The sequence below is a fragment of the Pollachius pollachius genome (genome assembly GCF_949987615.1).
Source record: "Pollachius pollachius genome assembly, chromosome: 1".
Taxonomy (NCBI): Eukaryota; Metazoa; Chordata; class Actinopteri; order Gadiformes; family Gadidae; genus Pollachius; species Pollachius pollachius.
The window spans coordinates 36,679,427-36,702,507 of NC_136934.1; the positions used below are offsets into that span (position 1 = coordinate 36,679,427).

The 23,081-nt window shown below is 45.8% G+C and overlaps 2 protein-coding genes across 2 annotated transcripts; both read right to left on the reverse strand.

Annotated features, from left to right (window-relative positions):
* Window positions 1-434: 434 nt before the first annotated feature.
* bcan (brevican) lies at window positions 435-18,015 on the reverse strand (the record flags this gene model as incomplete). The annotated part of the gene is made up of 15 exons (XM_079752906.1): window positions 435-1,046; window positions 1,191-1,233; window positions 1,411-1,590; window positions 2,164-2,308; window positions 2,943-3,020; window positions 4,551-4,747; window positions 5,183-5,287; window positions 6,226-6,966; window positions 7,308-8,957; window positions 9,366-9,659; window positions 9,855-9,982; window positions 10,513-10,687; window positions 11,266-11,658; window positions 12,321-12,391; window positions 17,984-18,015. The coding sequence occupies 15 exons, from the start codon at window positions 18,013-18,015 to the stop codon at window positions 992-994; spliced, it is 4,287 nt and encodes a 1,428-aa protein (XP_079609032.1). The 3' UTR covers window positions 435-991.
* A 1,273-nt stretch (window positions 18,016-19,288) lies between these two features.
* On the reverse strand, window positions 19,289-22,986 carry isg20l2 (interferon stimulated exonuclease gene 20-like 2). The gene is made up of 4 exons (XM_079753802.1): window positions 22,856-22,986; window positions 21,503-22,444; window positions 20,709-20,909; window positions 19,289-19,740 (listed from the first exon to the last, which is right to left on the reverse strand). The coding sequence occupies exons 2-4, from the start codon at window positions 22,304-22,306 to the stop codon at window positions 19,600-19,602; spliced, it is 1,146 nt and encodes a 381-aa protein (XP_079609928.1). The 5' UTR covers window positions 22,307-22,444; window positions 22,856-22,986; the 3' UTR covers window positions 19,289-19,599.
* Between the last annotated feature and the right edge of the window lie 95 nt (window positions 22,987-23,081).

Consider the following 23,081-nt stretch of genomic DNA (forward strand, 5'->3'; position numbering starts at 1 on the left):
AGAACTAACACAAGTTTGGGATGAGCTAGGTACTTTTCAATAAATGGGGCCATTATGTATAATATGGAGAATCTATTTTGGAACCCTTAAAAAGCCCAAATACATGCATATTGATGATGATTGATGTTTTCTGGCTAGCATCACTAGTAATATTCAGCTAACATGTTTGTTGTGTTATTCATGAACTAGAATCACACTAAATATACCCATAAATAAATGTGAAACACGCTAGCCGCAATTCATTATTTATGTATTTCAACATTCCACCTAGCATATTTTACATTTTCAGCTGGTATATATGCTTGATGCATTTTTCCATTGACAAAAAAACACTAATTTATTTTCAAATGTGTTTATCTTGAAATGACATCCATTAATTTCACTCCATGTAATGAGCCTCTACTAGCATCACTATTCAAAATAAATTCTGCAGTTTCGAAACTGTATAATAAAATTCTTGACATATATGGAATTATTCTGCTGTGTTAACGTGTTACTACCAGGTCTACCCGTGTCTTTAATCACGTGTTACATTGTGCTGTTATGGTTCATTATTTCATTCAAATGTGTGTTAACAGTGATAACATAACATTTTCATTGTGCCATTTCCCCCACCAAGAGTACAGTAATCAGAAAGAAATCCCTCTTTGCAACAAGACTGAAAGGTCTCTAAAATCATATCTTAAACCTTGGGAGATAGAGGAATCATTCATCTACTCAGGGCCAATGAAACATATTTCCTTTTCATCCTCTTCACTTTTTTACACCCAGTGTCTTGGGTGTAGTAGGCTGTATACATATATAAATCATTAAAACAAGATAGGACAGTTTGTGTGACAGGAAAACAAAAGATGTGTTGAATTTAAGAAGAAAACAAGGGAGGTGTAGGTGGGGGTAGTAGTTATTCCACCTCTGGAAGGTCTGGTTTCCCCATGGCTGAGTCCAGGACCTATAGAACCTTCACGGACCTTCAAGGACCCCCAGGACCCCCTCACTCTGAAGGGTGGCTGCTTAAATCTGCTGGAGCACCACTCAGAGCACTGGAGCTACATAGGAACAGCAGAGATCAACATTAAGTCTACCTTATGTTAAGATGTGTAACATGAATAGTACAGTATAACATTGAGCCAACTAGTCCCCCTTCACATTTTCAAATTTATTCAGATCTGAAAATGTTTAACAACACTCACCCTTCTAGGGGTTTCTGATTTGCCACGAGTTGTTCGGAGTGTTCTGTAAAACAACACAAAATGTGAGAAATCAGCCAAAAAATACATTGCAAATTTACTCCCCATCAAAAGTGACGTACAGTATATTTGGATACATGTCATTAACAAGCAGGGTTATTAGAGCATGGGTTAGTAGAGTGGTATTATCTGTGGTATATCAGTATTGGCAGGGGTTCCTCACCTGTGCAGGTAATCTGAGGCCCCTCCCACTGCCCGCTGATCAGGCACTTGATGACGGGGTCAAACCTCTGCAGGAAGCCCTCTGTGCAGTAGTAGCGGACCATGGCGTGGGTCTCGTAGCGCGACCGCTCTTTCCCAAACACCTTGGCGTTGAGCACCTCCGGGGGGGCACCGCAGGAGGCTGGCAGGAGGAGGAGACGGAGAAACAGGGCGGCATTCTGGTTATTCATCAGCTTTTCATCAGAAAACCTGTGTGATTTTACTTGATTTGGCACACGGCCATGTCATTTCATCCTCAACTTTGGACAGCATAGGATTTCAGTCCGACTGAAGTCGTTTATTCTGAACTTCTCCCACACCTTCTCTCCTATGTTCAATCAATAAGAAGGCTAGAGTTGATTCAATAAAAAGAAATTGTGACGAGTAAAGTAGTCAAAATATCAAATGTTAACCAATTTATTTTTGCTGAGGAATAGTTAACATGGTTATCCCTGTGGAGAAGAAGTGGCTCCAATCACCATAGCAACGACACCATAACAAATGTAGGATAATTAGTAGCTGTGTGGAAGCTGTGTGTAGTTCTACTTACAGGGGCCCTCCTTGCAGGTGTAGGAGAGCTGGTAGAGGTGTGTAGGCCTACTTACAGGGGCCCTTCTCGCATGTGGAGGAGAGGTGGTAACTGTATGTAGGCCTACTTACAGGGGTCCTTCTTGCAGGTGTAGGAGAGGTGGTAACTGTATGTAGGCCTACTTACAGGGGCCCTTCTTGCAGGTGTAGGAGAGGTGGTAGTTGCATGGCGCGTCACTCCATTGGCCGCCCTCATGCCACACGATCACACCGCAGTCCTCCCCAGACAGGAAGTAGCTGTCGGGCTGGCCCCTGTACCAGTTCTCATACAGCTAGGGGAACAAAGCATGTTGCATCTTTCAGTGAAATGATAGATACATATTGCAGTTGATGTTATCCTAATAGCTGAACAATTAAGGGATACAATCAGTATATGTACACACAATGTACACAAATTATATTCTGGTCTAATCCTACAAGGGAAATAGAGAAGTTCTTCATGATTGTCTTCAATACCAGGGAACAAACCATCTGGGATAGTGTAGACTGTTTTGACCACATAATGTGTTTGTACTACTTGTCTGAAGTATCAGATTCTAGTGTACCTGCATAGTCTTGGTAGATTACACTGACAGGGATAAGACTTGGCGCATTCAGATTAGAGCTACTAAACAAACCAAATATTTGAATTATACTCGTTTTTATGTCTTGTATTTGATTTAAATTTAAATTTGAGAATTTGTGTTAACCTGCTTACTGTAGGTGGCAAATGGGGGAAAACAAATTATTGTAAGGATGTGAAAATGATCTGTATTTCATGTTAGTCTGGTATGCCTTTTTGTGATTGAAAACATAGATTAAGTTTAGATCAGAAATTCATACTAGTCAAGTATTTGTATATGAAAACATGGATACAGGATGGGGATAAAAACAGTGAATCACGCTCTCTGTTCACTCAATACTCACAAGAGGGTTTCCATCCGACCAGCGGAAGTCTCCCTCAATGGTTCTGTCGTTCAGACCGATCCACTGGTACTCCTTATACTTATCTGGAGAATGGAGGAGTGAGTGAGTTAACCAGACAGACGGAGGGAAACGAGCAGTCAGTGGCGGATAGGACCCGTGTAACAGAATTCACTGCAGGTCACTTTGAAGAAAAGCTTCTGCTCTTACCTAAATATTACTACGGCAATGTAGCAAATTCATGGACGTTACAAATCATGTGAAAAATCCATCTTACATCATGAGTCAAATGTTCAGATGCGGTCCCTAACAATCATCTGTACCATTTTTAAGAAGAGTGTTTAGTTAGCAAAATCGAAAGCTTTATTTTGTGTGCCTTTATGCGTTGGTGTGAGATGATGCAGTCATGCAATACCTTTCTGATAATAATCATCATGTGCAGAACACATCCGACAGTTACAATAAAACAGTTAACAAGAAAAAAAACAAAAAACAGGAAGGGGTGGAATGGTCTGAAACACTAGCCGACCGTGGCACAGATACTATAAGTTGACGTCTGAATGGAGGGTACGGGAACATGTCGACCGCCTGCAGAACGCAGACAGGAGCCAACTCAGGAATGTGAGATAGCCATCATCAGGACTCCTCTGCAGACCCAAACACACAGGCATCAACCTGGGACAGCCTCAAGCGTTCAATGAGAGTTCAAACGCCAGTCCCAGAATATGTTTGTTGAAACTTATCCGGCCCCCGCAACAACAAAGCACATAGGTTTTGTAAACATTCCTTTGAGAAACCTGATTGTCCTTCTAATGGAGAAGACTTTGTCTCAAATCACTGCCCAGTTATAAAACAACCATGACTTATAAAAGCCTAAAAAACAAAACAAGGAATACACATTGCTACTTGTAACAGTAGTACTTCAAAATATCTCTCAAATAGATTACTGAACGTCGTTCATCATGGATAATTGTGTTGGTTATAAATATATGAATAGATTAATATTGTCTCTGAAGCGAATCAATCAAATTTAACGATAGGAACTAATATAAAACAAAATTAAATAATTGAGTGTTTTGTTGTGTCGGACACACATCGCCATATGTGAAGAATCAAGTCTCAACTGCCTTATTCGTTATTATTCCTTCTTTCATATCGGTAATATTAGGCTTCAGTGGTGACTTGTCCCTCAAACTAATGTTTCTCAAATGATACAATATATATAAAAATAACTAATTGTGTGTGGCTTTGTGAGCATTGCCGTAAGCACAGAGCGTCATTTTCAACTGCTTGATTCATTATTATTAGTTTTATTCATATAATGATATAGCCTAATTCAAAAGGTTAATGTTCCTCCCTGGGGCAGCCCTCACACGAGTGTGGGATCGGAACACTGGTCGTCACACGGTAGCTCTCTCGCACGCTTTACCCCCGGCACGGATGTGTGCACACGATATACATGCAGATAATACCAATTAGTCATTGAGCAGACCATTTTATCCCAAATGACTCTGTGGGTCATGAACGAGCAGCTATAGGTAATAGGTACGGTTAGGAAACACTCATCATCCACAGCATTTAAAACAGATGTACAGGAGGGGGAGTGGGGTCCCTCCCTTCCCGGTAAGGTGAGGGTAAGGGCCGGATACCGTTGACGTAGTCCTGCTCCTCGGGGCTCATGATGGACACCAGGTTGGCCCCCAGCATGCGACAGTGCTGCTCGGCCACCTCCCAGCCCTGCCGCTTGGAGAAGTGGCGGTAGCACACGCCCTGGAACTTCTCCCAGCCCATATCACACGCATTCAGGTCTTCACCCGGGGGAGGGAGGGGAGACGGAGGAGATAGAGAGGGGGAGAAGGATAGGGACAGACAGGGGGTGAGGAAGTGAGGGAAGATAGGGGAGAGAGAGAGGGTGGCCGGGGGGGTGAGCAGAGGAGAGAGGCAGGGAGAGGGGGAGATGGAGAGAAAAACAGATATGTATACAGGAATAGGGTTTTCTGCTTGGGCATTTTTCATAAGAAAGTCACCCACATCTGTCTCTCACAACAGGAAAATACAGCAATGGTTTTTCAGAAAATACTCTAATACTGAAAAAAATACTGCAAATACTTGTGTTTGTTTAGTTCCTTGACATAAAACATAGGTGAGAAGGTAAAATACAGTGCAGCACTAATACAGATTATATGACGTGTTAACATAGGTAAGCAGTGCAATGATCCATAATACATAAGCAGGCAACACACCAGTTTGGCACAGGTTTCCTCCATAGCTGGGCAGACACACACACACCCTGGGCTCTCTGTCCACACAGGTGCCTCCATTCAGGCACGAATCCTCCACACAATGATCTGTTCAGGGTTAGTTCACAGAGATAAAGAACTGTAATAACCCAGTTATCAAGCAAAAATAAAAAAATAAAAATAAGCTTAGACAGAAATTACTGGATTTCCTTGATGTGATGAATCACTGTGTTTTAAGGTAATATCATTGCAGTTTCAATATCTCCACACTAGAGGGCAATATTGAATCAGGCATGTTCCGTTTCAACTGCCAAAGAATATAACCAGAACTTACTAGAAGTAATATGCATCTGCTGCATGCTTCTCACAACTTCTTGAATTATAAAGTTGGCACTTTAGCTAAGCAAATCAAGCCATTTACATTCCTCTTGAAATCTCCTTTCATACTTTAAACACAATTTAGATATCAGATGGAAATAATATCTTTGTCTAATAATGTTTTACCAAATACAATCATTAAAGTATATTCTTTAGGTCTTAACCAAAATGACAAGATATAATTTTTTTGTTATCATTATTATTCTTAGAATTATAAAATTATACCACAGTAAGTAGCCCCCTGCGGGAAGTCAACTGGGTCTAATAATCAAGATGTAATTCAAATTTAATGAAGGTAATCCTTCAGTTTTTGCTGACTCAGCTTAAGCTGCAATAATAACAACCAACCCCCCCCCCACCCCCCCAAACATCAATATTCTTTCTTGCAACTCAGCACTCCCTCCTAAAACATAAACAATATGCAAATACTACTTGAACTATCCTGTCATTCAGTAGATGTAACATCCAAAGTGAATTCCAGTTAATACTGAGGCTGGTCGTTAAAGAGAGCAGGTGGAGCCTACAGGTAGGCCTAGACAGATTGCAGACATTTAAGATCTAACTAAGTAGCATACCTTTCAGCTGGGAGTGGAACACCCAAGCACTTACCAACCCAAGCAAGGGCGGAAGGGTGTATTCTGTCGCTTGCACTGTGAGGGTGTTCCTACCTATGTCGCCACCATCATGTCTGGTTGTGGGTGAGTGTGTGTGACTCTCTTCCTCCCCCGCCTCCTCCTTTAGGTCCTCCGCCGTCCACCCTGCGTACGCATCGAGGGGGGGGGGGCTGGGGGTCACACTGGGACGCTGCTCCAGAGAGGTGGAGTCCATCGTCATGGTAGCATCCTCCTCGTGATCCTCATCGGTGATGCCATCGGCGAGGCCAGTTAGCACGGTAACCGGCGGCTCCGCGCTGTACTCCACGTCGGAGCGGGTCTCCTGAGGCGCGGTTGGGGTGGGGGTGCGGCCTGTGAACGCCGCCTCAGAGGTCAGGGTGAGGTCATCGGGGAGGAGGGTGACCGAGGACTCCGTAAAGGACTCCCCAGAGTCAGGTGTCTCGGAGGCCCCGCCTCCTCCGTCGGTGACTGCGACGGGCGTTTGTTCCTCCATCAGGGACCCCTCCTCGGGCTCCATGCCGGAACTCTCCCCAAGGGCCCCGCCGGCCACCTCGGCCGAGCCCTCACCGCCGGAGCTGTGTTCCACAGCTTCCTTCAGAGGATCCTGTTCCCCCCCGAGGAGTACCTCCACCCTCTCGCTCAACACCTCCTGCTCCATGTCCTGGACCCGTCCCACCACCACACCGCCCCCAGGTGTCCGGGTAAAGCCCGACTCGTGCTGGCTGCTATCCTCCACGTCACCAGCAGAGGGCGACAGAGACCCAGAGAGCCCGGATGTCAGCCCCATGGCGGAGCCTGATTGCAGAGAAAGCAGAGTCATTAACAAATAATTTAACACATAACATATCTCATACATTTCTGAGATTGAGTTTGAACAGGAGTGGAAATAACTGTAAATAGTAAACAAATTAACACATTTAAAACACATTTTTCATTCATTGTACTTTTACTAAACTCAGCAATTGCCTAAAAGATAGAAATGTTAGATAACCAGTTAAATACATAACAGTTACTGTATTTTATATCAATCAATATATTCAAAAAGGCTTACAATGATATAATCACAACCACATGTTAATTTTCCCGTCGTCATTTCCTGTAACATCATCGAGTTGGCCTAAATCACCACTTCTTACTGTAGCGGAGCGTAGTGAAGTGGTTCTCCGGCCCTGGCTGCGGAGTGCTGTCCTGGGCCGCGGATCCACTGCTCTCCTCCAGCGTCTGGTCGTGGGAGGAGCCCAGCGGAACGGCGCTCTCGTCGGGGCGCGAGCTCAGAGGCTCCTCTTCAGACCCCCCATCTTCTGCCAGAGGGTGCTCAGCTGTGGTGGGCCCAGAGAGCAGGGGGGACAGCGGGCTGGGGGTGTGGGCCTCAGACACATGCTCCTGACGTGTGTCGGCGAGGGTGTGGTGGTCCTCCTCCTCTTCCCCTGAATCCGACTCTTCGTCGGCCCCGTGTCCTTGCGTCTCGGTGTGGTGCGTCTCGGTTGCATCCGGTGTGCCGGTGGCGAGCGCCTTCGCCACGGTTGCGGTCTCCGGGGTGTTTTCAAAGTGGTCGGGAGTTGCCGTGGGTTCGGACGTGTCTCCAGGTGAAGTGCTGTCTGACTCCTTGAGGGAGACAGGAAGCGACGGGGATTCTTCTGTTACAGGGGTCACATCCCCTTCGGCCTCTACAGTGGTCCCATCCCCATCAGTGTGTACAGTGGTCACATCCCCGTCAGCCTCATGTTGAGTCCCATCCTCATTGGTGTGTAGAGTGGTCCCATCCCCATCAGCATCATGTGTGGTCACATCCTCATCAGTGTGTAGAGTGGTCACATCCCCATCAGCATCATGTGTGGTCACATCCTCATCAGTGTGTAGAGTGGTCACATCCCCGTCAGCCTCATGTTGAGTCCCATCCTCATTGTTGTGTAGAGTGGTCACATCCTCATCAGCATCATGTGTGGTCATATCCCCATCAGTATCATGTGTAGTCATATCCTCATCAGTGTGTGTAGTGGTCACATCCCCATCAGCATCATGTGTGGTCACATCCTCATCAGTGTGTAGAGTGGTCACATCCCCGTCAGCCTCATGTTGAGTCCCATCCTCATTGTTGTGTAGAGTGGTCACATCCTCATCAGCATCATGTGTGGTCACATCCCCATCAGCCTCATGTGTAGTCATAACCCCATCAGTGTGTGGAGTGGTCATATCCTCATCAGTGTGTGTAGTGGTCACATCCTCATCAGCATCATGTGTGGTCATATCCCCATCAGCATCATGTGTAGTCATATCCTCATCAGTGTGTGTAGTGGTCACATCCTCATCAGCATCATGTGTGGTCATATCCCCATCAGCATCATGTGTAGTCATATCCTCATCAGTGTGTGGAGTGGTCACATCCCCATCAGTCTCTAGGGACGGTCCATGGGTTGGGGTTCCATCTCCCCCCAGGTATTGATGAGTTGATGGAAGAGGGGGGGTGGTTAGGGGGTGTTCTTCAGGGGATGGGTGGTAGGACGCGGGGTAGCTGGATGCCACCGCAGGGGGTTCAATCTGTGACGGGACGGTGGCAGATGGATGGGGCTCTTCGGTCGGGTCCCTGGACACTGTGAGGTACTCCTCACCCGGCGACAGACTCTGGGACTCTGGTCCAGCAGGCCTTCCTGCTGGATTCTGCTCTTGGAAGGTCCCCTTGCTGGCGATGACCTCCTCAAGAGGGTCGTCAAGGTCATGGTCTTCAACCTCATGTGGCTCAGTGGCCTGGAATGTATGGGGGGAGTCGGTGTGGGGGCCATTATTGCCTGGAAGGATGAGAAGGTTGTGAGAAGGCTGCATTCTGCTCGGTGGACACTTTAATCCAAGGTGTTTTAAATACAGAGTGAGTACAATCTCAGCATGAGGGGAATTTAACCCCTAACCTTTGCAGTGTTAAGACCATGCTCTATCAGTTGACAGCTAGATAGGACCGGCCAACTACAATGTTGCTCTCTGATTGTAGCTTAGCAGGAGTCCGATACGATACAATAAACACTATTAATCCCTAGAAGGGGAACTAGACGCCACCACATTGGACTACTTTATCCTTCCAATATAGAGCAGAAAAACATGAATATGGCATGTACCAAATGTTAAATTGCTGGATTGCGAATTTGAAAGTTTACACCAAAGGCATACACTGCACCACCTGGTCATCATGCAACACTCCTTACTTCTGAAGCAGTAGACGTCATGCTGCGTGTGCGGCTCAGGGAACCCCGTTTGGTTGCTAAAGCGATAGACGGTGCGGACGCCTGGTTCCCCGCCGCCACAGCGCTCCCTAGGGACCACGATGGGGTAGCGCACGCTCCCGTCGGCCAGCCAGCCGGGGCTGCAGTGGTGGAGGCCGTCGTTCCAGGCCGCGTACAGCTGGGCCGTCGTGGCCAACTCCGTCCACTGGTCTTGGCAGAAGGACTTGGCCTCCCATAGGGTGAATCGCTGGGGGGCGGAGCCGTGGAACACCTCCCCTACGGAGAGGGTGATGTCATGGGGTGCCAGTTTTTAGAGATTAGCTTCATTAATACTATTCGTAAAAGACGACAGCATTTACCCACAACATTATGTTTATTCAGTGTAGGGTGAGATTGAGTAATGTGACTGTTAATGTAGTACTTTGCAAACTTCTTGATCCTTGAAGAGGGGAGCTGTTACTGAGATCGTACCTTCAATATTTTCAACGTAGCAGTACACATCATACAGCTCATCTGGCTCCAGCAGCCCATAGTTCCTGACTCCTGGCTGCCCGTCCATGTCCCCAAAGCAGCCCTCCCTGGGCATCTGAATGGGGTATCTGTGGAGAGCATGGTGAGCGAGACTAGAACCATCCGATACCAAAGGGGGCTCTATGCAGCTACCACAACCACTCTTGAAGAAGCTGGTAAAAGCCAGCTTCTTCCATAAATGCTGGTACGGGAAACAACATGCCTTGATGTGAATCTAATGTCAAACAGAACATTCTGTTTCGCTCGACTGAACCTCTCTTCAGCACGGGAACTCGTTCTTCCACAGAAAACCGGAAAAGCTACTTTTAGACGGAGTTGAAACGGACGAGGACATGCAGCTCGGCTGCCATTAAGATGACCGTAATGCCCAATGTCCAGCCAGCCACTGCAACCATGGAACTCTGAGCTCTGTAACCTAGCAACGACATTCCTACACAACGTTAGGACTATATTGCGGTCACGTAGTCGCATATAAACAGTCGATAATTCAAACAAAGGAATTTTCAGGCCCCAAAGCCTGAATATAACAAAAAAGATCTCTACAGACTGTCCCCTGCAGTTCTCAAACCTGTTGTCGAGATCCCCTCGAGGTTCTTACCTGACAGACTGGTCCGAGAGCCAGCCCGCGTCGCACTGCTCGTAGCCGCTGCGGTACGCCGCCAGCAGCTGCTCCGGCGTGGCCACCTGAGCTCCAATCTCCTCACAGGCGTCCTGGGCCTGGTCGAAGGTGAAGGCGTAGCGGCTGGATGCGTCGCGGTAGTGGAACACCACACCTGATGACCCAGAAGCAGCAGTTTTCAGCCATGAATAAGAGGGCAGAAAAGATTAGCGTTGAAGGAGTTTGACTCCAAGTCCAAATCCCAAACCTCTTGTCTGCCGTCGACCTCACCCTTGAACAAGTCGACCGAACCCATAAACTTCTCATTAATGACATACATAGAAAACACATTTCTGTGAGTCGGTATGGCTAAGAATAGATAGGAACTTGAACTAGATTGTCCCTACTTTACTGCTGGAGTCAGACCCTCTTGGCTAACATTGCCTTCAGAGTCACAGTCATTAAGGAGCAGGTAGTGGTTAGGTAGTTAGCTGCCTTCAGAGTCACACGTCATTAAGGAGCAGGTAGTGGTTAGGTAGTTAGCTGCCTTCAGAGTCACATGTCATTAAGGAGCAGGTAGAGGTTAGGTAGTTAGCTGCCTTCAGAGTCACATGTCATTAAGGAGCAGGTAGTGGTTAGGTTGTTAGCTTTTCTGGCTCAAGGATGCCAACAGTTAAGGCTGGAGAGATTGCAGCTCAAACCTTCAACCTTCATGCTGGGAGTCTACCACCCTTACACTTCCCTTCCCCTCACCTTTGACTTTGACCTGCACGGCGTCGTGGGCATCCTCCAGGCCCTGCTGCACCTCGCAGCGGTAGAAGCCTGTGTCGTTGTAGCCCACGGCGTCCAGCTGCAGGCTGAGGTCGGCGGGGGACACCGCGTAGCTGAGCAGCGACGCCCGGCCCCGGTACGCCTCGCTCACCTTGACGCGGTCGCCGCGGGCGACCAGGATCTCAGTGTCGCGGCCCTCTGAGAGCACGCTCCACTTGACGCGCGGCACCGAGAGCACGGCGCGCCGGCCGGCGATGGAGGGCGTGGGGGGGGGCTGGGAGAGGGAGACCAGGCAGGGCAGGGTGAGGGAGCCCCCCAGGGTGGCAGACACCTGCGGCGGGGTGGGGATGGTCACCTGCAGCAGCTTGGAGTCGTCTGGGAGTGAGGGAGAGTGACAGGTGAACAATCAATAGAAAACAAAAGGATTGCATGTATTTGATAGTTTATAATAACACAATAATAATCAGACTTTTGTAGGGGCTCCCTCATTGAGTGTGACGACCACCCAGGGATAACAGCCGGCCGACACATTTTTTTAACCTCAGCTTCCAAGAACGTAAGTGTTTTTACGGTCGGGGGTCTGGTGGGTTAAGTCCTCATTTTGGTACATTAAAAAATCCCAGAGAAGCTTATGCTAAGCCTGCGCCAGGTGATTGGAGTGTTTCTGACTCAACAAGATCCCACTGAGCTGCACCGCAGGGGGCGTCAGCTGACCTTGATGCTTAGCGCAGAAACTCACCGCTTCCACAACAAACTCAAAGTCAGCAAAAACAGTGGCGCAATGGAAATGAAGCCCGAGAAAGTTCAGAGGTCACCTTATTAAATTGACAATGTTTTGACGGGACAAGATGTGTGGGTGTGTGTGTGTGTGTGTTAAAATATTATAGGGCAAATGTGCCCACTGTGTGCATGTCTGTGTGTGTGTTTATTTGTAATTGGGTGTGCCTGTTTGTGCGTGTGTGTCTGTGTATGTGAGTGTGTCAATGTGTGTGTGTGTGTTTGTCGATGTGTGTGTGTGTGTTTGTGTGTGTGTCTACCTGACTCCTGGATGGGAGTGGAGGTGGCTGGAAGGGCGAGGAGCCAGATGGCCCCCAGAATCACACCCAGCCTGAGGGGGAACAAAGAGACACAGCTGGGTTAGAGAGGAGGGAGGGAGGGAGGGAGGGAGGGCGGGAGGGAGGGAGGGGGGAGGGAGAAAGAAAGGAACGGAGGTAGGAAGGGAAGGTGGGAGGGAGTGAACCAAAACAAACAGCTGGGTTAGAAGAGAGGAAGGGAGGTAAGGAGGGAGGGAGGGAGGGAGAGAGGAAGGAAGGGGTGCAGGAGGGAACTATGGGGAGAGAGAGAGAGTGAGAGAGCGAGAGTGAGAGCGAGAGGGAGAGAGGGAGAGGGAGAGAGAGAGCACAGGGGTGTGTCCACGGTGGCTGGCCGGGCATATGCCCCGACATCAAACAGAGTGGCCTTGTGAGTGCCACCCTTACTTAATCTGCCATATAAATAACATACCGCTTAACTAATTTAGGGAATTACAAATTCTCCACACTGCTTTGCAGCATGTTGTGGTCTGGTGCCAGCCCTGAGTTAATCAGTGCCACACTCCTAGGCCACCGAAATTACAAAATTAGGGTAATGAGGCCTTTTAAGCAACTTGTGGATGTGGAAAATGTCAACGCAGCAAGCCTGGCCTGTCTGCTAAGAGATGCACATAGCGACACAAACACATGTATTGATCTGGGCTCTGAACCACACATCACACTCAGAGCACAGATACTCGGGTATCTGATTCCTACACTACACCTGGCATGTAGCCAGCTGTCATCACTCTAGCCTGTGTCGGTGAGGAGATATCGACGGGTTGCTCAGGTCAAGGACTGTTTGAACAGAAAGCCTGATTTGATCCCTCTGTATCTGTGTTTAAGGCATCTGTGTCTAAGGGATCTCTGTTTATGGAGAAGACAATAGGAAAAGCAATGGATTTGTTGTTGTTTCCATTACTTTTTTTTACTTTCGACCATAACTCTACTTCAACAAATTAATCAACCAAAAAAAGAACATAAATTCTGACAGCAGTTATTACAGTGTATCTCTAGGCTATCGACCAGAGACATGTAAGATTTAGTAGAAAAAGCACTGCCCCTTAAAGCCTGAGGTCGTACTTTATTTAATATAAGTGTGAGTGTGTACGTGCAAGTCAGGCTGTACAAGAGAGAAGGCGAGAGAAAGAGAAAGCAGGAGAGATGGAGAGAGAGAGCGGAAAAGAGAGAGAGAGAGAGAGAGAGAGAGAGGGAGAGATAGAGAGAGCGAGAAAGAGAGAGAGAGAGAGAGAGAGAGAGAGAGAGGGGGAGAGAGGGAGAGAGGGCCAAAGCAACAGAAGAAAATCAGTGCAGGAGTGACTGCCTCATTCAGATGGAATGAGTCAAGCTTTAGGAACTGGTTAGTGTGCCCAGAATCCTGATTATCAGCAACCCCCCCCACCCCCACCCACAAACACCCAGCCTCCCTGGGGAGTCGGGTGGAAGCCCAACATTACACCCAACTTCTTCACACTGCACCATTCATCTCAACAAGAAGCATCTTCAAAACCACAGCCGCAAGGCCAGAGGCATATAACACATATTTTCTCTCCTGCGTCTAAATGCATAATGTAGATTGAACAAGGCCTGGGTTAATCCTAACCAAGATCAATTGAATTTCTTTCAGAAGCATCAGGACCTCCTCGCGGTTGGTCTATGACTAGAACTATCTTCCATCTTTAGTCATTTCATCATCAAGCAGACGCTAAATTATCATTTAATCAGACATCATTATCCATAGCGGTTTAGTGATATATCTTTTTGCTACGTGTCATCAATCAGCAAGTAGGTTTGAGGGAATCTTGTTCAAGGATGTCTGCGGGTAGACATTGTGAACCCACAACCTTTGGGCTGGGATCCTACCCATTATAGCCACTACTCTCTCTATCCAGTGAAGCACGGTGGGCTCTGGGATGCACCCAGAGCCCCACCAATATTGAGCTACCCTGAATGACTCACTCTGCCCACGTGTCTCGTGGCTTTCTAAATTCTTGTTCCTCTGTGGTAAGTACTACCTGATGTCCTCCTAAACAAAATAAGGAATATTGTCCCTTGAAAAGTCGAGAATGAGCACATTACAGTCAATTGGTACACATTTTCCCTGTCTGTTACGTCACACTTCCTCTCAGGGTTAAATGTGTGAGATAATACAGCATTGGTGTAAGAATGCAGCTCTGTATAATTTCTAAATTTATTCAAAGTGGGATTAAATAAATGGGAAGAAATGATTGCTTTAAGATTTTTTATTAATTGGTTGAATGTTGTTTTTCCCTGCCCCAAGATAATATGTTGGAAGCATGAGGTAAGGATAAGGATACACATGACCTTTCAAATAAACTTTAACTTAAAAAAAAGAAATGTATAACAAGGTGGGTGCTCATACGTACACACACTCTCTCACAAACGCTTCCTCTTCGTCTCTCTCCCACCGTCTCCCTCTCTCCCACAGTATGGTGTATGGTCTCTGGCCATGGCCTCATTTCCATATGCCAAGGACAGAGAGAGAGAGAGAGGGAGAGAGGGAGGGAGGGAGGGAGGGAGAGAGAGGGGTGGGTTTCCCTTAGGAGGAAGAGAGAGAAGGCATCCGAGGCAACATCAGAGGGTGTTTAGAAAGACGGAGGAAGCTGCAGGAATACACAACGACCCTCACCTTGAAGAAAGAGTCCCCTAGAGCCAAGAGCCCATGTTAGCCCATGTATGCGCCAGCCAGGAAGGGTCAGCTTAGGCTTGTCGGCAGTTGGCTGAAGAGGGTATATAGGCTAAACGATTTGGGATGCAATTTTGGCTGTGGGGTTTAAGAAGTTATGTCACATTATGAAGCCAATGTGGGAGTATTTCCTCGTCAATGATGTAGTAGGAAGCTTAGGTGAGTGGAGGTGATATGAGGTGAGGTTGGGTCAGGTGAAGGGGGACGCCAGCTTTCATTCGAAAAAGCGGTGGCCTGCACCTGATGTCAGGAGAGGAGGAAGAGTGGGTTCAGCTCAAAGCCTCATCCTCTTCGTTCAATATGACCTCAACATGAAGAGAGTTATATCCTGCTCAATATCCTGACTGTCCTGCCCAATTTGCACAAAGATAGAGACAAACAGGACCCTGGGTACCCCATATTGGTCCCTCACACAGACACCTCTCCCTTGCAAGGACCACCTCTGCCTCTTTTCTCAACGGCTCCTCCACCAATCCCACGCAGTGCTACCTCGAATGACTCGCTCTGCCCATCTCCCACGGCAACCAGCGACCCCCAGTAAGGCCCAGGCTGAATGGTGGCAGGCGGAAGTCGATCAAGGGTGAAGTAAGGCTTTCGAAGAATGAGGTGATGGGGGGAGTGAGAGAGAGAGAGAGAGAGAGAGAGAGAGAGAGAGAGAGAGAGAGAGATAGATAGAGGGAAAGAGAGACAGCCAGAGAGAGAGAAGACTGCAAGGCAGGCGGATGGAAATAATCATAATAGGGAAATAGGGGGAGAGAGACATAGGAAAAGCCAGAGAAAGGGGACACAAAGTGGAATAAAACTGAAAGAGAATGTATGTGTATGCATTTCAGATAGACAGAGAGAGAGAGAGAGAGAGAGAGAGAGAGAGAGAGAGAGAGCGAGAGAGAGAGAGAGACAAGGACTGAGGGGAGAGAGACAAGGACTGAGGGTCATAGCAATACAGAGACAGGCAGAGCGAGAGAAAGAAAGAGTGAATAAGTGGGGGAAAGCCAGAAGGTGAAGAGTTTCTGCCGAGTGCAATGGGTTCAGACTGAAGACGTCAATGAGACTGAGTTGCGAGAAGCGGTCAGAAAGCCTGATCCAGTACCAACCAGGTCATATCAGCTCCAGGGTGTCTAAGCACAGACACTGGAGTTAAGGAACAGCTCTGAATGAAGAGACAGCAGCCTTCCATTAGCTACAGGACTCTAACTGTTAGCATTGTTAGCCTTAGACACTGCTCTACAGATGGGGGGCCAACTTGTCTTAGCTCTTGGTGTGTTTGTGTGTGTGTGTGTGTGTGTGTGTGTGTGTGTGTGTGTGTGTGTGTGTGTGTGTGTGTGTGTGTGTGTGTGTGTGTGTGTGTGTGTGTGTGGTCATATGTGTGTGAGGTGTGTGTTCATATTTTTGCATCTAAGTTTCTATGCACAATGGAGTGTGCTTTCAGGGCTTCTGATGGAAGCTTGGTGATTGGGATCCAGCCACAGATTTATAACAGCACCTGGAGAGGTGAACTTGCTGTTACTCTATGAGAAACTGTAAAACACACAACATGCTAATAACATCAAACACCAAAACATCTATCCCATCACATCACACCAAACCCGTTCGAAGAACGTCCTTGGTGAAGAAAAGCTTATTGAAGTTGTTAATATAAAAGTCAAGAATCAGTTAAAAAAATGCTATTTTTAAAAGAGAATCTGCCTGTGTTGGGTCAGCTGCATACAAATCCTTAGGCTAAGTAGGTGAGGCCTGAGACTGGTGACAGGACATCTCCCAGGGGCTAACTTTTTTCTCTGAATGCAAATGATGGCACTAAATACATCTGTTATCATATCAATTATATTGTAGAAATCAAATAGCAGAAACTGTGTAATAAAAGTGCTAATCCACACCGTTGCAAGTCATAGTCAATGTATAATTCTGTTGGCTGGAAATCTTTTATTCAGTGGAGTAGTGTTCATTAAGGTGCTGTTGCTACTGCATATGCTTGTTATTTTCAAGAACAGTCCGCTTCTTCTAATTAGTATGCAACTCCTCTTATGCATAATTATATTAGCATATTCTTCCAGAAAAGCAGATCCGGCCACCTGGGTAAAGTGGCATATACAGCATAAGACAAATATAAACTCCTACTCTTACCCTAACTCTACATTACATGGAGATCGTAGCAACATGCCATCAGATAAAAGTATCCACAATAGGTATATTGTTGGATCTTAAAATATGATAATTAAAGGCATTACAACCAAAAACAAAAACACCATTTATTTCCCTTAGGGTTTCGAGTTGACACCCAACTCATTCTGGCACTATAGCCATATTTGACAGTTGAGATTGAATTATTAAAAGCCATTAGAGAGAGGTAATGGGACCTCTGTGCCTTATGTATGTACTTAGTTTAACCACTTGTCTCAAAGGAATACTGAGATGGTACAGGTGGTGGTATGTGCAAAGCTGATAAATTGTATAGATGTATCGATTTTTACATGCACTGGATAACCCGATACGAAATCAAACTGTGGTTATAACACCAACCTTATTACAGAATATTCAGTATTTTGCCAGTCAGACCTCATCATCTCATTGATGGAACACATATACTTTTTCCTGGTGACTTTTTTAAGTACTCTTAAAATACCGTTAATTGAGTAGGCTAATTGACAATTATTAAAACACACCAGCCCTTGATTTATAGATTAAATAATACATAACATATCATACACATAATTGCATGTAAAACATTAAGGTCGCTGCATGGTGTTATAGCCGATAAAACAGCATTTAATTTTGCTAAGGTTTAAATAGCAGGAATTGAGAAACCTCTAGGATTATTGGAGAGCATGCACTTTCCTATACAAACAACAGTAAATGGCATGTTAAAGCATGGTTCCATTGTGTCTGTATGTCATGTAATGTTTAACCCCAATCCGGTGCTTACCTCATCTCCATCATTCGGGTGTTCGTCTGCATAAGTTCAGAGAGTCCTTCGGAGGTCTCTGCAGGTGCAACTGTTCTGAGTCAACCGCTTACAAAAACTGCGCAACTGGTCAATCTTTCAGGAGGTAGCCTACATGTGTCTCTATTGCTTTCTTTCTTTTTGTTAACGTTGTCTCGCCAGTAGAGGACAGGTGGCAAATTTCGGATTTAACGAATTCACACCCTTATCACGGCACATGTGCATAGAGAATGTGACAAATGACTGAGCCTCGCCATTAAAAACTTGTCCGGTTTCAAGCAGAATTTCTTGGTGCCTGGTTCTAATAGGGATAGTCTTAGCCGGATGGGAGGCGGTGCCGGGGTGAGCAACAGTCTGGCTCTGAGCACTCAGCTGATAACTGAAGGTGTTGGGATGCTGTTTAAAGAAAGCTTGCATGACGACACAGCCTACTGCGGCTTTAGTGAGGCGAAGGGAACGCCCCCCTTTTGGAAGGGACATGGGTGGGTCGGTAGGACCTATTTGATGTTAATTAACTTTTTGAGCTCCAGATCATAAAGGTATTTTCTGATAATCAGCAAATTAAGCTGTTACCTAATATGAACCTAATGCATGTGTGCATTAAAAAAGGTTTAACTTTTCCGTGTGCATTAAACCGGATTAGAAATACCTGCCAACTGAACTGACAGTTGGAGGGCTGCATTGTATTTTTTTTTTAATTAGCACTAGTCTCTCACTAGCCTGCAGTTTCACATATTTCAATTTAAATCGCTTTAATAAAGCGGCCTCAACTTAAACATGTAGTCCTACTGCATTCATACAGCTTAAAGTTAATACCTCTACATTCTATGTAGTATTTGAGTTATGAAATGTGTTGTCTTGAATCATATTTAATACAATATATGACAATATCATAGCCAATGCCAGAAAAAGGAGGTAGTGATGAAATAAAGTAGCATATTTACACTCTGTCGTCTGCTAGGAATGGTTTACTCAGAAGAATAATGTACACCTATCGCGGAAGGACAGGCTGCAACTGTCGTTACTCTTCCAGTTCAACATCACACACACACACACACACACACACACACTACAATTTTTTTCCATCATCACAACAAACAGGGTACCTGTCCACAATGACTAATATGTTCTTGCTATAAAGTTTTCTTAACAATGCATCCTTTTGATCAACGATCTTACTGTTCAAGAACTATGTTGGCAGGTGACAAATCAATATCGTGGGCAGACTTCATATTTTATGCACTAGACATAGAAATGGAAAAGAATAGACGTATAAAAGGAGGGAACACAATTAATTTATTTTGGATCCATTGAGAACGATGGCGCCGCACAGCTGTGTTGCGGCGGGACACATGTCCATCACCAAATAGAAAAAACACGTATCATGAGGTTATTTTTGTATTAAACCTCAATAAAGCAATCAGTCAAAATTAACAACAACGTATGTATAGTCAAATAATAAGAGCAAACCGTGGTTGGTGTGCCCCATAGTTGGAATTACACAGTGTTGTTGGGAAGATCCAAATCAAACCCTGCTATGGTGGGTCTGGACTCGCATGGGTCTGAAACACCAACACACCGCCAGCCTTTCCTTGACATTATTTAGGGGTTAACCCCTTGAACACTCCCCAGAAGTTGTATCCAGTGGCTAAAACCTTCTCCCAGTCGCTGGCCACGGCCCTGTATAGCTTCATGGTGGCCCGGGCGTCCTCCAGGGAGGAGTGGCCGTCCTTCCCCGTCTAAAAACACAACAACACAAAACAATGTTAAAGGTAGGTGGTCAGTAGAGGTGATCCCCACCGTCCCCCGCCCTGTCGGGGCCTGTGTTGTGTAAGGAGCGAGTAGCTACTTCTAGAATGATATTAACTTCTACGACAGCATCGAGTAGCAGTGTCAAGTGATGAGGGTCCTTGATCGATTTATGAATTGTATTTACTTATTTAGTCTGTACATTTTAAACTATAGGTCATAGCTAACATAGCTTACTTATGTTGGACATGGCAGAGGTAACGGCCTGTTCATGTTCTCAACACACTCTTATTGCATCCAAATTAATCAACTACCTTCATAGACTTATAATTACCACTATCTGTTGAACGTATTAATGGTATCAATAGCAGACGGCGCCACAAAGCAAGCCTTGATTACTTGCGCTGCTCTATGTGAATATGTTGCTATATAAGTAGCAACACAACAGCTTCATTTTAGATAGCTACTTTCTTAGAAAGAGTGATAGCCTATTTTTAGTTATCGTAAAGGGAAACCATGTCCAAAACTAACGTCTCCAACATATGGATGTATTAAAGGTTGCCCAATGCCCACCCATCATAAACAAATAATAAAGTACACAATTTTACTCTCACATTAAAAAGTGTGTGAAACTACATTCTAATTGAATTCTCTAAATACATAGGATACTTTTGCAGGAGAGGGTTAGCTTCATGGACACGTGTAGCACAACGTCCCAGTTTTTGTGGATGTGTGGAGCTACGTCCCAATGGTAGATGTTGATGGCGAATCCGGGTCCGAGGGAAGGTGCAGTATAACGTCCAGGCAAAGGCCTATATGTTGTGTGTGCTTTATTGCTAATAAAATAAACCTGTACCTGCCTGTATATTCAGGGCTGCATCATCTTGTCCATTTTGCATTAGAACCCATTATGGATAAAAATCGGACGCGATCCTCCCATAGGTAGGCACCCACCTACCTGTATTACTTTGTTCAGGATGGCCTTGCTCAGGATCTTCAGGGAGACCATCTGCTGCACCTCGAAGCCCCCTTTCAGGTTGAGCAGGGGGATCTTCTGGGTGTCCCTGGTGTGGGAGGGGGGGTGGACATAGGCCAGGGACTGGAAGTCGTGGTGGACGGCGTGGCCCACCACCACTTTGCCATGGAGCAGCTTGGCCACCTGACCAGAACGGATACCGTACCTTAGGTCGTTCACAATCTACTGAAAACAATCTGCAAATTGTTACACAACTTTGGAGTAGAACTATTTAGCATTTTTTTTCCAAATGGGATCATTTCTGAATAATGAAGGATACGCAAGCAGGTAGCCACCGTTAGTCATGTTGCAACTTATTTACTAAAATAAAAATGACAGTGTGCACATCTTGTGATATAAAAAAAACAGATATCAAAGGGGTGATATTATGCCACCAGGTGTGAGTGTGATTAGCAATTACAAGTCATTTAAAAATCAGCCTTTTCCTGTGTTTCAGTGTTATCACAAGTGGGAGAATCCACCTAGATGAATGCTGGATAGATCAGTCTACCAGCCTACCCAGTGGATTTGCCCAGTGGCAAATGTTGCTTATCTATCCATCATCCATCAGGTTGGACAATCCCATTTGTGATGTCACCAAAACTCAGGGAAGGGCATATTTTCATAAGGCTTGTAATGGCTTATCCCACTCACACCTGGTCGCATAATATCACCCTTTTAAACAAAGAATAATACTTAAATAATAATAATAGAGTACTTGTATTCCCCTGTGTTACCTGTTTCTTGGCTTCTTGGAAGGGCATGGCGTTGACCAGGTGACTGGGCCTGATGCCGCTCCAACGCGTCCTGTAGCACGTAACGGGTTGATCAGGCTTGATGTACTCATCAAAGATCACGTCGCCCTCATAGGACACGACGCTGCAGCGGGCCAGCATGCTGACCTGTCCCTTGGGGCCGCCCCCCACCATTTCACAGTCTATGGCAGCATACTTTGAGGGGTTTATCAACGCTGGTGCCAGTGCTGGGATGTTCAAACCATCAAGTAAAGAGATGGCCCTTTGGTTTGAATCCGACACGTCTCCTGGTACTGGAGCCCCCTGAGCACTGGCGGGCCCTGCTACTGCGGGGTTCAGGAGTTTGTCCTTCCTTGTTTTTCTTGAGTGTTTGCTGCATCTGCCTGAGACTGGGCGGCGTACACCGGGTTCCACTTTGGGTTTTACCTGTGCCGGTTGGGGTCGAGTCGTATCGTGCTTAAAGCTGACTCTTGGTCGTTGAGAGTGAGACCCTTCTGTGCTGCTCACAGTCGAACTGGATTGACCTGCTTTGGCCTCGTCCCGCCTCTGTTTGTATGGGGGTATGTATGGCTCCGACTTCGATCTAAGCAAGCCCTTCCGCTCCAAGAACTTCCTTTTTTTCAGGAACCATTCATGATTCGGATTTTGTGATGCAGACTTCCCTTTGTGACCAGAGTAAACCACATTGATAAACATGTCACATTGGTCATTTTGTGATTGACCTTGGCTCTTTTCGGGTGTTGACGCCGATTCACCCCCAATGAAAGTGTTCATCATACCAGACATGACGAGTAGTACATCGGATAGAGGTGTTGTTTTTGATGAAAGGTGTAGTAGAATATGGTACGACAGTAAATTACTGCCTTCGTCGATGCCTCAAACGTGAAAGCCTTTTTGCTTTCGGGTTCAAGAACTAGGGGAAAACTGCAAAACACAATAAAACACGTAAGAATGTACGAAAACGTACAAAGACGAGAACTAAGCAGCTATATATTCAACTCTGTATGATTTGGTATTGCATTCGATATATACAGTACGGCAGTAATGTATTGTACTGACAGACTGATTTTTGCATTATTTGTCCTTATCAATGCAAACGATATATACTCGCTTTATAGAGGTTGGTACTTACAGGTTGGTAAGATTAACGATTAAAACAACAACGCTTTCACATCGTGTTGAACAAAATAAATATTCCACAATCCGTAAAAATATAAAACGAGATTGTTGCTTTTGTGTGATGCTAGCTACAGTTAGCTTATTAGCTTTGTTTTATATTATATGACAAGTTATAGAAGATAAAAAATAGTTATAGTAATAAAAGTAAAAACCTACCTTAATGCGAGAACGAGCTGAGATAAAAATGAACTGCGGAACTGTGTAAACCTCCCAAAATGTAAAAAACATTGGACATAATTTTGGACCTTCCAACCAATTGGTCTACCCCCAACAACAGTACCATGAGGCGCCACACGACTGCACCAAGAATCATCAGAAATCGCGAGATTATGATGAACAACTACTTCCTCTTCCGGATTGCATCCGTTTTGTTTTCTGCCTC

Excerpts from the sequence above, each read along its gene's own strand:
- isg20l2 (XM_079753802.1), bottom strand. The coding sequence starts at position 22,306 with ATGTCTGGTATGATGAACACTTTCATTGGGGGTGAATCGGCGTCAACA. Across the intron at positions 20,910-21,502 it reads TCCAAGAAGCCAAGAAACAG|GTGGCCAAGCTGCTCCATGG; the intron begins GTAACACAGGGG and ends CGTTCTGGTCAG. Across the intron at positions 19,741-20,708 it reads TCCTGAACAAAGTAATACAG|ACGGGGAAGGACGGCCACTC; the intron begins GTAGGTGGGTGC and ends TTGTGTTTTTAG.